Source organism: Oratosquilla oratoria, chromosome 18 (assembly GCF_046742065.1).
Source record: "Oratosquilla oratoria isolate Oo_2021 chromosome 18, ASM4674206v1, whole genome shotgun sequence".
NCBI classification, from domain to species: Eukaryota; Metazoa; Arthropoda; class Malacostraca; order Stomatopoda; family Squillidae; genus Oratosquilla; species Oratosquilla oratoria.
Genome location: NC_134794.1, coordinates 15,813,110 through 15,825,440, shown reverse-complemented (window position 1 = coordinate 15,825,440; position 12,331 = coordinate 15,813,110). Strand labels below are relative to the sequence as shown.

Sequence of the window (12,331 nt, the reverse complement as noted above, 5' to 3'; positions counted from 1 at the left end):
CTTTATTTCTTGAAAATATAATTCTCATGAAAGTAAATATATAAAAAACAAAATAATTTAGGAGACTGTAAACGCAGTTTGCTAAGTGGTTCCTGATTGGTTGCAATCATCCTACGTTAGTGCACCTCTGTGCCTATTGGCTCTCTGGTCCCGTGGCCTCTGCCTATTTGCTGCGTCCCTTTATATACAAACGGTTGTAAACGAATACAACGTGATTTGTATAAGAAAAACTCCTGTCTCCATTCAACCCTTCACTGTGGTATCGTCTTTAAATGATTCTATGATTGATTATGATCAATGCAAGACAACATATCCGAGAATAATTTCTTTCCTGTCACGCTAATTTCTGATTTGAAATTCTAAGATTCTATTGAATCCCATTTTTTCGTCGCTCCTTATTTTCTACAAAAGGAGGAACAACAAAACTTTTCTCTCCCGTTTTCATCGTTTCGTCTTTAGAAAACCTAGAGATAACCAATGAGCGGACAAAATGAAATTGATCGTTGTATTGAAACTGTCATGATTTCTCACAAGTTTAGAAAATAAGAATTTTTTAAATTATATTTCTATATATGCTAAGACCCTGGAAATAAAAAATAGGACATTAGCAAACTGAAGAAAACCTTATATATATATATATATATATATATATATATATATATATATAATTGTGTGTGTGTGAGTAAAACCTGCGGGGTGGAGGCCCTACCATTTAATATTCCACTCTTTCTAGACAGCGAGTACGTACTGTTCCCCGTACAAGCAAACACGGGAACGCACACGACAGCGTCGAGTGACCAATAACAGAGAAGAGACTCGCTGTCTAGAAAGGGTGGGGCTTCGAATGACAAGAACACACGCAACTCTCTCATGTGATGCGATGCTGTGGTGGTGGGGGTGGGGGAGAGTGTCCACATCAAGGCTGCTGTTACTATTTGCGCCCCGTCCAAATTGACTTGAATGTTTACTAGGATCTGTTCGTTTCAACCTGGCGAAGAGAGTAAGCTGCAATTCTCGATTTTCATCTAAACGCTTTGTTTTTAGAATTTCTTGATATTTTGTAAATGTGTTCTATTACTCCAGCGGATTATGATAGACATTAATCGAAAAATAATAATAAATTTATTAATTATTATATAATTTAGTAAATAAATAGAATGGAATTTTATAAAGGAAAAAAATCCGGCAACTCTAAATGGAAATGCTTGTATCGGCAAGATGATGTCAAACGACATGACGTCTTGTCGTTTGGTTTTACATCGCTCGCTCTTGCATGCTCGCTTTGGGACGAACGAACGAAACCTACCCGTGACTACTGGATCTATTTACGTTATAAGATTATGGTGGTAGTGGTGGTGGTGACGACGCTAACCTTTGTCATCATTATCGCCATCATCATCAATGCTCATCGCTACCGTGGTTGTTATCATCATCGTCAACGTGTTAATTTGCTGCCAGATACATTTCATGATGATTATATTTACAAGAACTCCCTGTGCTCCCTTTGTGTAAACGAGTCTACGTGTAGACAGTGTCTGTGGAATCGATTCACTGATTTGGCTCCCTTGGGACGAACCAGCCGTGAGTCAGTTGAGTCATTTCCTGAAGTGTTTTTCTCTTGACAACAACAATACTTACATAGCCAGTGCTACACTCCGGGACACTTACTTTAGCTCCGTGTTTACAAATGGTCCATTAGTTCACTTGTTATCTTGACTGGTGTGAATGGCGCCGATTTGGGACTCTTACAAAGGTTTCACTGTCTCGTAGGTTCTCGATGGAGCGGTTGGTAGAGTTCCCACCAGCAACTACGGCTGTCCGGGTTTGAAACCCGCCCAGGGCTGATATTTCAGTATCACTGCGCTGCGAGTCGTTACTCCAACTCTCGTGGGTAGGGAATTGGGTGGGTGTGCGCGTGTAAGGTCACACCATTACCCAGAAACCAGTCATACATGAGCTCAGAGCTCTCTTCCGGGAGGGAAATAGCTGTCGATCACGAGTCCAACACGTGATCCAAGACCATGGTGAATCCTAAGGATGGAAGTAATGTTTTCCAGATCTTTCTGGTTTCCAGTATAGGAACTGACTTTCTGTCATGGCCAGGACTGGTGTTGTGGCTTGACAAAGGCGATTTGGTATTGCCGTAAGGTGTCACACTGGGATATTTTACCCCCAACTGTTGGAGCAGATTTACATCCCGCAGATTTCGGGAACTGATATGCTGTAGGAAAATAATTTTCCTTCAGCATATCAAATGACATACTATGTACCTTTACTGAGAAAACAAAACTGTTTACTATAACGATTTTACGGCGGGAAAAGTTCTGGAGGCGGGTTGTACCGTCGATTAATCGGAGATTGGCGGAAAAATAGTCCAATGTGATCCCCTTTTACCTCTGCTGACGTGTGCAGAGGTTATACAAAGTCTGGAAACGACTCTTGGAGTCCTTGGAGTCCTGTTTACGAATCTGTGCATCAGTAAATCTCATGAAACAGTGGGTACCATTTCTTCCTCGAACTCAGAAAGCGTAGGTTCGATTCCCGTGGAGTGCTAGGCAATTGTTGAAGTCTACAACGGCGGATATCAGAAGCGTTGGAGGCTTGGTACAATCCACACAACCTCATCAATTTAGCTTAAGCCACCATGGAAAACCATAGAGGTTGGATCGTTCCTCAAAGGATAGGCCTTTGGTCCTGTATCTGACCTTCAAGGTTGAAAAAAAAAGTAAAAAGAAAGAAAAAAAATCAATAACAAAAAATAAAGAAAAAAATTGATTGAACGGACTTCCATGAAGAAACGTCATATACATTCAGGATCCCGAACCTAGAAACTTATTAAAACATGAAAAAAATTGTCAAAAATGTCGTTTCATTGTAGTACCTGCTCAAATATTGTCGACCAGCCAGTACTCCCAGTATCTCGGAGCTCCTGTGTGCAATATGTTTCGTCTTTTTTCGTTTTTCATCGTACTGTCTTACTTGAAACATTAGCGCAAAATATTGTAAATGTCAATTGAATACCAGTTCTTGACGTCCAGCATCGTTAAATTGTCAAGACTCGTGGAGTCTGCGTTAGACCCAACGTATGCGTTCTAGGGAAGAACAGCAGTGATGGTGTCAATATTTTCATAATTGACAATACAAACCTTTTGCGCACTGTAAATATCAATCGTCAGGAACGCACTAGCTGCCTTCGTCATAGAATCTCCAAAAGGCATTATTTTATTGGAATGTTTAGTATATTATATTGTTAACGTTAAGCTATTGTTTCGTTTGTAAGTACCACATCGTTAGGCATCATCATGAGTTTGACAAAACGCACATTTACGTCGCGCGTGTATAAGTCGTGAAAAGACACAAGACGACTATCGCTGAAATATCAAAATACATGTTGAAACAACTGTACATCAGGAATACAAATTAAGCTAACATGTAAATTTTCTTCTCGTTAAAAAAAACCGACAAGCAAAGACACGTAGATCTACCAATACCCACCAAAAATAAATAAATGAATAAATCATCCTCCCCAAAGTGCTACGAAGAAAATGCTAGAAATAATAACTATGATGATAATACTCTCCTAAACAAAGAAAAAATACTTGTAATGAAACTTGGTACATAACATGTTCATACAAGACGTTCTAGTATAAATATACGTAGAAAGACAAATACAGTGAATCACACCTCTCCTTAGTCACAAAAGAAATGATAAAATTTGTGATAGTATATATTATTCTACATATTTTATAGAAAAGTACAAAGACAAAGTACAAAACCATAATTTATGTAGACAATGATAAAATACTTTGGAATTAATGGGGTCCAGAGGCCAGTACTCGTGTCTATAAAAGAAAACTGTCGTATACAACACATATTAAAGAATTTTTCTCAAAGCAGACCACGATAATTTATTAAATAATATATATATATATATATATATATATATATATATAAATACGTAAGTACCTATATATATAGGCCTATGCATATATATATACAGGTATATATATATATATATATATATATATATATATATATATATATATATATACACAGGTATATATATATACATATAGACACAGGTATATATATATATATATATATATATATATATATATATATATATATATATATATATATATCGATATATAATCTGATATAAGATCACTAATATAAGATTCCGTGACTTGCAATGTATTCATAATTGCAACTTTGAGCTAAATTCCCACCGCACCAAGTTTGTGGAAAGGTGTCAGGTTAAAAACTGCGTCATTCTCAGTTTCAAAGATTTTAGCGTGAGAGTGTGGGTTTCTTTATCCTGAGAGCGATCCCCATTATTTATTTATATTTATCACTGAAAATTCACGACGCCATCTTATAATGTGTTTTCTGTGAGAATAAAGGAAAAAATTGTCAAATACAATTTGCTATATTTCCTGAGCTTAATATCACACAAGCACAAGAAACGTAAATTAGAGCAGGGGATGAATCGAAGTGAAAGTGAAAGCAGCGAAGATGAATAGTCAAAGTTAAAAGGGGTCTCACTAAACGCCGACCAAAGTCGACCAACGCCGACCAAAGTCGACCAACGCCGACCAAAACCACACAATGATGGTTTTTGCCTAAATGCATAATTTATATATAAAAAATAGCATATGGTTGCATTATTTGACCTATTTTCTTTAAAATGTGTGACTTCCATGTAAAATCATCAAAGAGAATACGTTTTTGTCATTTGAGCAAAAGCGGTCATTGTTTGGGTTTGGTCGGCGTTGGTTGCCGGTTGGTAATTTTGCAGAGGATAAAAACGTAACTTCTCTTTGATGATTTTACATGGAAATCACACATTTTAAAGAAAATAGGTCAAATAATGCAACCATATGCTATTTTTTATATATAAATTATGCATTTGATAAAAAAAAACATCATTGTGTGGTTTTGGTCGGCTTTGGTCGGCGTTGGTCGACTTTGGTCGGCGTTTAGTGAGACCCCTTTTAACTTTGACTATTCATCTTCGCTGCTTTCACTTTCACTTCGATTCATCCCCTGCTCTAATTTACGTTTCTTGTGCTTGTTGCATCCAAAAGCACAACACTGAGTCCGTTTTTACCCATAACCTACAGTATTATCGATCATAATCTTATCGCAAAAGTGTTTCCAACAATATGGCGCAATATATTCGCGGGTTTCACTTTTTCCGGACGGCAAATAATTTAGGAGCCATTCTTCCTTAGGGATCAGTGATGTATATTTATTTATGTATTTATTATTATTTTTTTTTTACTTTTTATTTGTGTTTATTTAATGATTTATTTATATTTGTTTATCTATTCATCTACTTAATATTTATATCTTCATTTATTTATCTAGCATTTATTTATTTATCTCGTTAATTATTTATCTTGATTTCATTATTGTTTCACTCATTTATTACCATCGATCTAATTGTTTATATATCCACTTATTCATTTATCCATTTGATTGTTATTAATTTGATTATTTCTAATTCACGAATGTAGATACTAGATTGTTGGAGTAGCTGGGAATATAAATCCCCTCAGCAATTGGATTAAGGGAGGATTATTTACCTTCTGTATGATCAATAATTGACCACTATGATAATAATAATAATAATAATAAGTTTGGCAATAAATAAAATACATCAAATACAGATAAAGGAAAAACATAGTTCGAAATTACAATTACAGTTGCCGAGGATAACACAAAAAAGCATGTGAGCTTATTTCCATTGAAGTCCTCATTAGTCTGTTATTCTACACTAAATTACCCAGACAACATATGTAGGGGTTAAGGGGACCAGAAGTCAGGAGTAACACCAATCAGTACTACTAAAATGTTCGTAACACATAGGATAGAGACCAAAATTTGAGCACCAATATATTAAAGGAACATTGCATTATGTATCAGGAACAACAGAATAGTACTAAAAGGTACCAAAACAGTACGAATGAGAACTAGATCTGTGTAGCACCATTAGTGATATAGTACATTATTCTACTGCTGTAGCAGCAGGATTTTGAGACCGATTGAGTTGGTCGAGTTATCTATGCTATTAACTTCACCATCTGTGAATACTGTGGACAAATTAAGGGAAGTTTTTGTAACTAAACAAATCGTCTGTTGGTAGTCAAAGAAGGCCGAATGCCCCATGGCCACGGGCATGTAAAAATAACCTTGACTTTTATAAAATTTTCCGTAATAGGTAAAATTCCCTCATGTTAGAATATGACAAAAGAAATGGCTCAAATGCTATATCTAAATTATTAGGAAACCCACTGGTCATGCAAATACTGACAATTCCTCTGCTAAAAGCACAGAATATTAAAAACATGAAAAGGTGTGTAGAATTTTATTCATACGACAGTTTGCGAATTAACGTTTCGGGCTGCAGCTAATTCGGCCCTGTCATCTCAGCTGATGTGTACTTGTCAACCACAACAATGCTAAATGGGGGATACAGTGTGGGAAGGGAACCCATTTCCCCTGTATGTATACTTGTTTACAGATTGTAATTGCTTTTTAAATAATGATTGATACATAGTTTTATAGTTTGATATAGAAAAAAATTACCTTAGTGGTAATTAAGAGTATAATATGGTTATATAATATAATCATATGATATTGTTACATATCAATATTTATATGGGTATACGAAAACTATTTATTTATTGTTTTATATATGTATAGAATTTTAGATATATTCATGTGATGTAGAAAATTGCATGTATGTACCAGTCGTTAGGTTGGGGAAGGCGCCAGCACATTTACTGCCTTGTTTAGTTCCTAACTTTTATGCCTATGGTAACAGTCTCTGACATGGTATGCATCTACTAATGGTAATCCACAAGAATATTATAATTATTGTCTTTCGAGTCACCGACTCGAAACCAGGGTTCTATTCCAGTATTATGCAAACACTTTTTTCACTTGTTTCTATTTTAGCATCTGAAAGATCTAATATTCTTTTTTCCTGTAGAATGGTTGGTTAGCTAAGAAGTTATTAGACAAGCAAGTTTCGAGTTAAATATCTGTGATTGGGTGATTCTGGAATTTTATTGAAACTTGCAGCCCTACAGTAGTTGGAAACCATTCTTAGGGCCTCCCATAGATCATTCAGAAGAGATATTGGATATATTTGTAAGGGACCATTTCTCTGTTACTGGCTAATAGTAGTACAGAAAGAGGAAGAATCACAGGTTGTTACATCACCTTTTATGAAAATCAGGAGAAACTACAGTCAAAGATCTTAGCCTTGGTCTAGAAACTGGGTATTAATACATCGAGACTGCACCTCCAGATATAGGTGAAAGTGTTGACAAAATTTGCAGATGGGTGGCACGGAAATGAATTTCCCTGATGTTCATAGTATGGGACTAAGTGTAGGTTCCTTTCGTTGATTCTGTAATCTATAAAATAATAGGTCTTTAATCTATAAAATTATTGATAAAATGATAAAGAATCAGTGATGAGTATGTATAAGCAGCAATTCATCCATTGTGAGCTCTTTGAATGGTATATTAAACACCAACAAAAACTGTATTTCAGGTTTTATCATAACTTATCACTTAACACGATACAATGTGACACTGACAGACAAGTTCCTTCCCTGAACTGACACTCATTGAACCTAACCCGTGTCCCTAATAGAGACCTCTATAGGGACCCCAAAGCCTATGTAGTGTGGCTGAAAGACTACGTCTAACACATCTTAAAAACCTGTCAACACCCACTTCTCCAACTGGAGGTGCACTCCAACAAGAGTTGACATTTTCCGTACCAGGCTCAAAATTTAATTTCTCTAACTTCCGCGCTACTTCCTCTGCATTTTCATACAAAGAGAGCTGATAACTGATAACTATTTCCCTCCATCAACTATGAGCTGGTGGCTTGGAAACACTGTATTTAGTATTCTGTCAGTGATAAATAGTGCTTTTACCCTTGGAACAGTATTGTACTGAAGTAGAGTCTAGAATTGGTAAAGGAAGTATTGAAGGAGGAATAGTAGGATTTAAGAGTGACCAGTAATTTTTTTTGTGGATTGTAGTCTCAAATCATAAAAGAATGCTGTGTAACTCTGGTCCATAGGGGTGTCACTTAAGTCTGTATAAGACTTATCAGTCAGGACCCTATGTGGGATAATGTAACACATAAATTCTACCCAAAAATATCTATGGGAGGGCTTGCCAGCCACTGTAGGAATCTGGGTTTCAAGTTGGTGAAACTTGAGAGAACTATTATCATTTGTTTTATGTTCACATAAGGAAAAATGTCATCCAATAACTACTCCCCTTCTCTTCCTGCTAGTTGTTGATGTGAACAGATCCACACAAATACAACACAGACAGTATTCCAAATATTCTTCTCGAGGCAGTAGTTATTTGTTATATGCTCCATTTTAAGGTTTTTTCATATAAAATCATATAACAAATTCAGTTCTATAATTTTTCACTTTTCAATACTGCTTTTTGAGAGTATATAGTGTAATAATCAGTGACATACATGGTGACTAATCTTGTTCATTCTTGTTTTATTTTAGATGATGAAAGTAACCAAATGTCCTAGCGAGGACTTGTCGCTAACCAACTGTGTCATTGTCAACGAAAATGACTTCACTCAGAAAATCAAGTAAGTAATTTGATAACACTTTGTTGGTTTTGTAGTTACATTTTTTCCTATAGTTTGCAGAATGAAGATATTGTAGAGAATTGTATTTATTTGATACATAATTGTAGTGGGTTGAATGTGACTCATTTTTTGGTGATTGAGAATGTAGCTATAAGGTTCTCTTATAGAAGAACCTTGCAGCATTTTCTTGAACCCGTTGAGTACTTGTTGGATGGTATTTGTAAGTACAGTAATGTCATTGTGGAGTGTCCTTTCTTAAATCCATGTTCATTTGGTAAGGTGGGTATGTTTCAATTCTTTCTTGAATCTGTTTCTCCATCCATTTGAATGTGATTGAGAGGAGTGAGACGGTGGGTTCTCTGGTGGTTTGTTTGTTTTCAGGATGGGGATAATTCATACTCCTTACTAGATTATTGGGATCCTGTTGTGCAGTCAGGAATGAGTGAAGATATGTCAGGGCTTTTATTGCTTCAGGACTCAGATGTTTCATCTGGTAGTTTATTAACTTAATTGGACTGGTTGTGAGAGTTTTTTAGTTTACTGATAACTTTTTTCTGTGTCCTTACTGATGAAGGCTGTGATTGCTTCTGTATCTAGTCTGTTTTGCATGCATATATTTATATGTATGTATATACACACCTAAGTCTCCCTTAATCCAGCACTTGCAAACTGCTGCTTGTGTGGACATTTGGGCCCAGGACATAAAACACCAGCAATTCCCAAAGTGGGTTTATGCACAGGGCCTAAACATCCACAGAAGTGGAGGTTGGCAAGTGTATTAAAAGACCTAGGTGTATAATTTACCTAGTTGTATTTTACAAGACGGGAGCTATGCTCGTTGTGACCCGTTTTCGTATCTCTCCACGTCCAGTTTAGTTTTGAACTCGTGTATAGTTCTGGCATTTACTGTTTCACTGTTCAGCCCATTCCAGACATCAATCACTCTGTGCGGGAAACTGTTCTTTTTCAGGTCTCTTCTGTAACTGTCTTTCTTTAATTTCTTTGAGTGTCCTCTTGTTTCTCTTTTGTCCCATTTTAATAGGTCATCTCTATCAAGAACTTCCATCCCTTTCATAATTCTGAAAATGGTCAACAAGTTGCCTCTTTCCCTTCTCTGCTCTAATGTTGACAGCTGTAATTTTTCCAATCTTTGTTCATATGTCAAATTTGATAGTGTGGGTGCCATCTTTGTTGCCACTCTTTGGATTCTTTCTAATTTCCTTGTGTTTTTCTTTGTGCTAGGTGCCCACATTGATATAGCATATTCTAATTTCGGTCTTATCAATGTAACAATTAATTTCTTAACCATCTCCTCATCCATGTAGTCGAAGGCCACTTTCATTGATCTTAATAAATTGTAGGTCTCTCCAAATAACTTGTTTACATGTTTGTCAGGTGTCAAGTCACTTGAGATGATTACTCCTTGGTCCCTCTCTTAGTTTACTTTCCTTACTACTTTGTTTCCCATCATATATTTTCCCGAAACTCTATTTTTGCCTTTTCCAAAATTCATTATGCTACATTTCTTGATGTTGAAATTCATCTCATATTTCTGGCTCCATTCCCATACTTTATGCAGGTCATCTTGTTGTGATCTGCAATCTTCTTCTGTCTTCACTCTCTTGAGTAATTTAGCATCGTTGACAAAAAAAATCCATGTAATAATTTACACATTCGTCCATATCATTTATATATATGGCAAACGTGTGTGTGTGTGTGTGTGTGTACATGGATGGGGTGGTACAGGAGGTAAATGTGAGGGTGATGGGCAGGGGATTGGAAATGGTTAGAGATAGTGGAGAGAAGTGGGAGGTAAGCCATTTGTTGTTTGCAGAAGACATTGCACTTGTAGCAGGGTCAGAGGAAGTATTAAGGCAGTTACTGATGGAGTTTTAGATGGTATGTGATAGAGAAAGTTGAAGGTAAATGTGAGTAAATGAAAAATGGTGAGATGTAGAAATGGAGAAGATGCCAGAAAGTTGGAATTAAGTCTTAAAGGAGAGAGACTGGAGGAAGTGGATAGTTCTAAGTATTTGGGGTCACATGTGGTAGGAAATGGAGGGAGTGGAGGTAAACTGTAGATTGAGAGATACAAGTTGTCTTGGGAAATTGAAGAGTGTCATGAGATGTAGACATCTGGGAATGAATACGAAGAGAAGATTATATGAAGGGATGATTGTGCCTATGACACTGTATGGGGCAGAGACTTCAAATTTAAGAGAGGCAGAAATGAGAAGTTTAAATGTGTTTAAGATGAAATGTCTGAGAAGTATGGCAGGGGTTACAAGGTTGGATAGAGTGAGAAATGAGGAGGTAAGGAGGAGAGTGGTGGTGGACAGGGAGCTGGCAGATAGGGCTGATGAAAGAGTATTGGGATGGTTTGGGCACATGGATAGTATGAGTGAACAAGACTATGAAAAGAGGTGTGGTAACCAGAGGTGGATGGAAGGAACTTTTAAGATGTATAGAAGGAGTTAATTGAAAGGATGACTGAGGATGAGATGGATGAATAGAGTGAAAGGGGCTCTGAGCAAGAGAGAAATGTCTGTTGAGCAGGGAAGGGAGAAGGCAGGCAATAGGGGTGAATGGAGTATGGTTGTGTATGGATCATATTTTGACACAACCCAAAGGGATTTCTCCCCCATCTTCTCTATTTTCTGCACAAGGGGATGAGGAGGGAGAGTTGCTGTGTAAGTGAGGTGGCCCTGTTATGGATGTACTGTGTCTTGCTGCATTGCTTCTGACCTGGACAGTGAGCAGGAGAAAGGGATGACCCTTCATTCATGAGGAACTAAGATGAGAGGAAAACAAAGGTGGTGGATGTGAGAGGAATGGGTGGGAGTGGGTATGTGCCTTGACTGACTACCTCCCTTATAAGAGGGAAGAAGCCCTTGGTATATGTGTATATATATATATATATATATATACATATATATATATATATATATATATATATATATATACATATACATATATATATATATGACGGGTAGAGGTTGTGTAGATCAGATCTTTGTGGTAAGACAAATATGTGAGAAAGCTATAGGAAAGGGGAAGGATGTTTTTTGGGCTTTTATGGATCTGGAAAAGGCTTACAATAGGGTAGACAGAAAGGCACTGTGGGAGGTTATGCAGATATATGGGATAGGAGGAAAGCTTCTAGGAGCTGTCAAGAGTTTTTATGAGAGTAGTAGAGCTTGTGTCAGGATTAGAAATGGAGAGTGAGTGGTTCGAGGTAAAGGTGGGACTTCGTCAAGGATGCATTATGTCGCCCTGGCTGTTCAACTTATACATGGATGGGGTAGTGCGAGAGGTAAATGCAAGGGTAGTGGGTCAGGGATTGGAGATGGTTAAAGAAAATGGAGAAAAGTGGGATGTGAGCCAGCTGTTGTTTGCTGACAACACTGTGCTTGTGGCAGCATCGGAGGAGGGACTGAGGAAGTTGGTGACTAGAGTTTGGGAGAGTATGTGATAGAAGAAAGCTAAAGATAAATGTGGGTAAAAGTAAGGTGATGAGATGTACAAGGGGTGAAAGTGGCAGTAGACTGGAAGTGAGCATTAAGGGAGAGCGACTGGAGGAAGTGGATAGTTTTAGATACTTGGTGCAAATGTGGCAGGAAAAGGCTGAGTGAAGGTGGAGGTAGAATGTAGATTGAGAGAAGGGAGTAAATGCCTTGGTGGATTG

At 37.1% G+C, this 12,331-nt stretch overlaps 1 protein-coding gene across 9 annotated transcripts in view; it reads left to right on the top strand.

The window, feature by feature from the left end:
- LOC143035081 (vesicle-fusing ATPase 1-like) overlaps positions 1–12,331 on the top strand; it is a 151,721-nt gene that overhangs the window by 120,757 nt on the left and 18,633 nt on the right. For 8 of the 9 annotated variants that reach the window (XM_076201599.1, XM_076201596.1, XM_076201595.1 and 5 more), the window contains one exon: positions 8,558–8,646. In XM_076201599.1, coding sequence (XP_076057714.1) covers positions 8,558–8,646 — 89 coding nt within the window. Of the gene's footprint in view, positions 1–6,262; positions 6,507–8,557; positions 8,647–12,331 lie in introns of those variants that run through there. The other variant, XM_076201591.1, reaches the window with a different exon arrangement.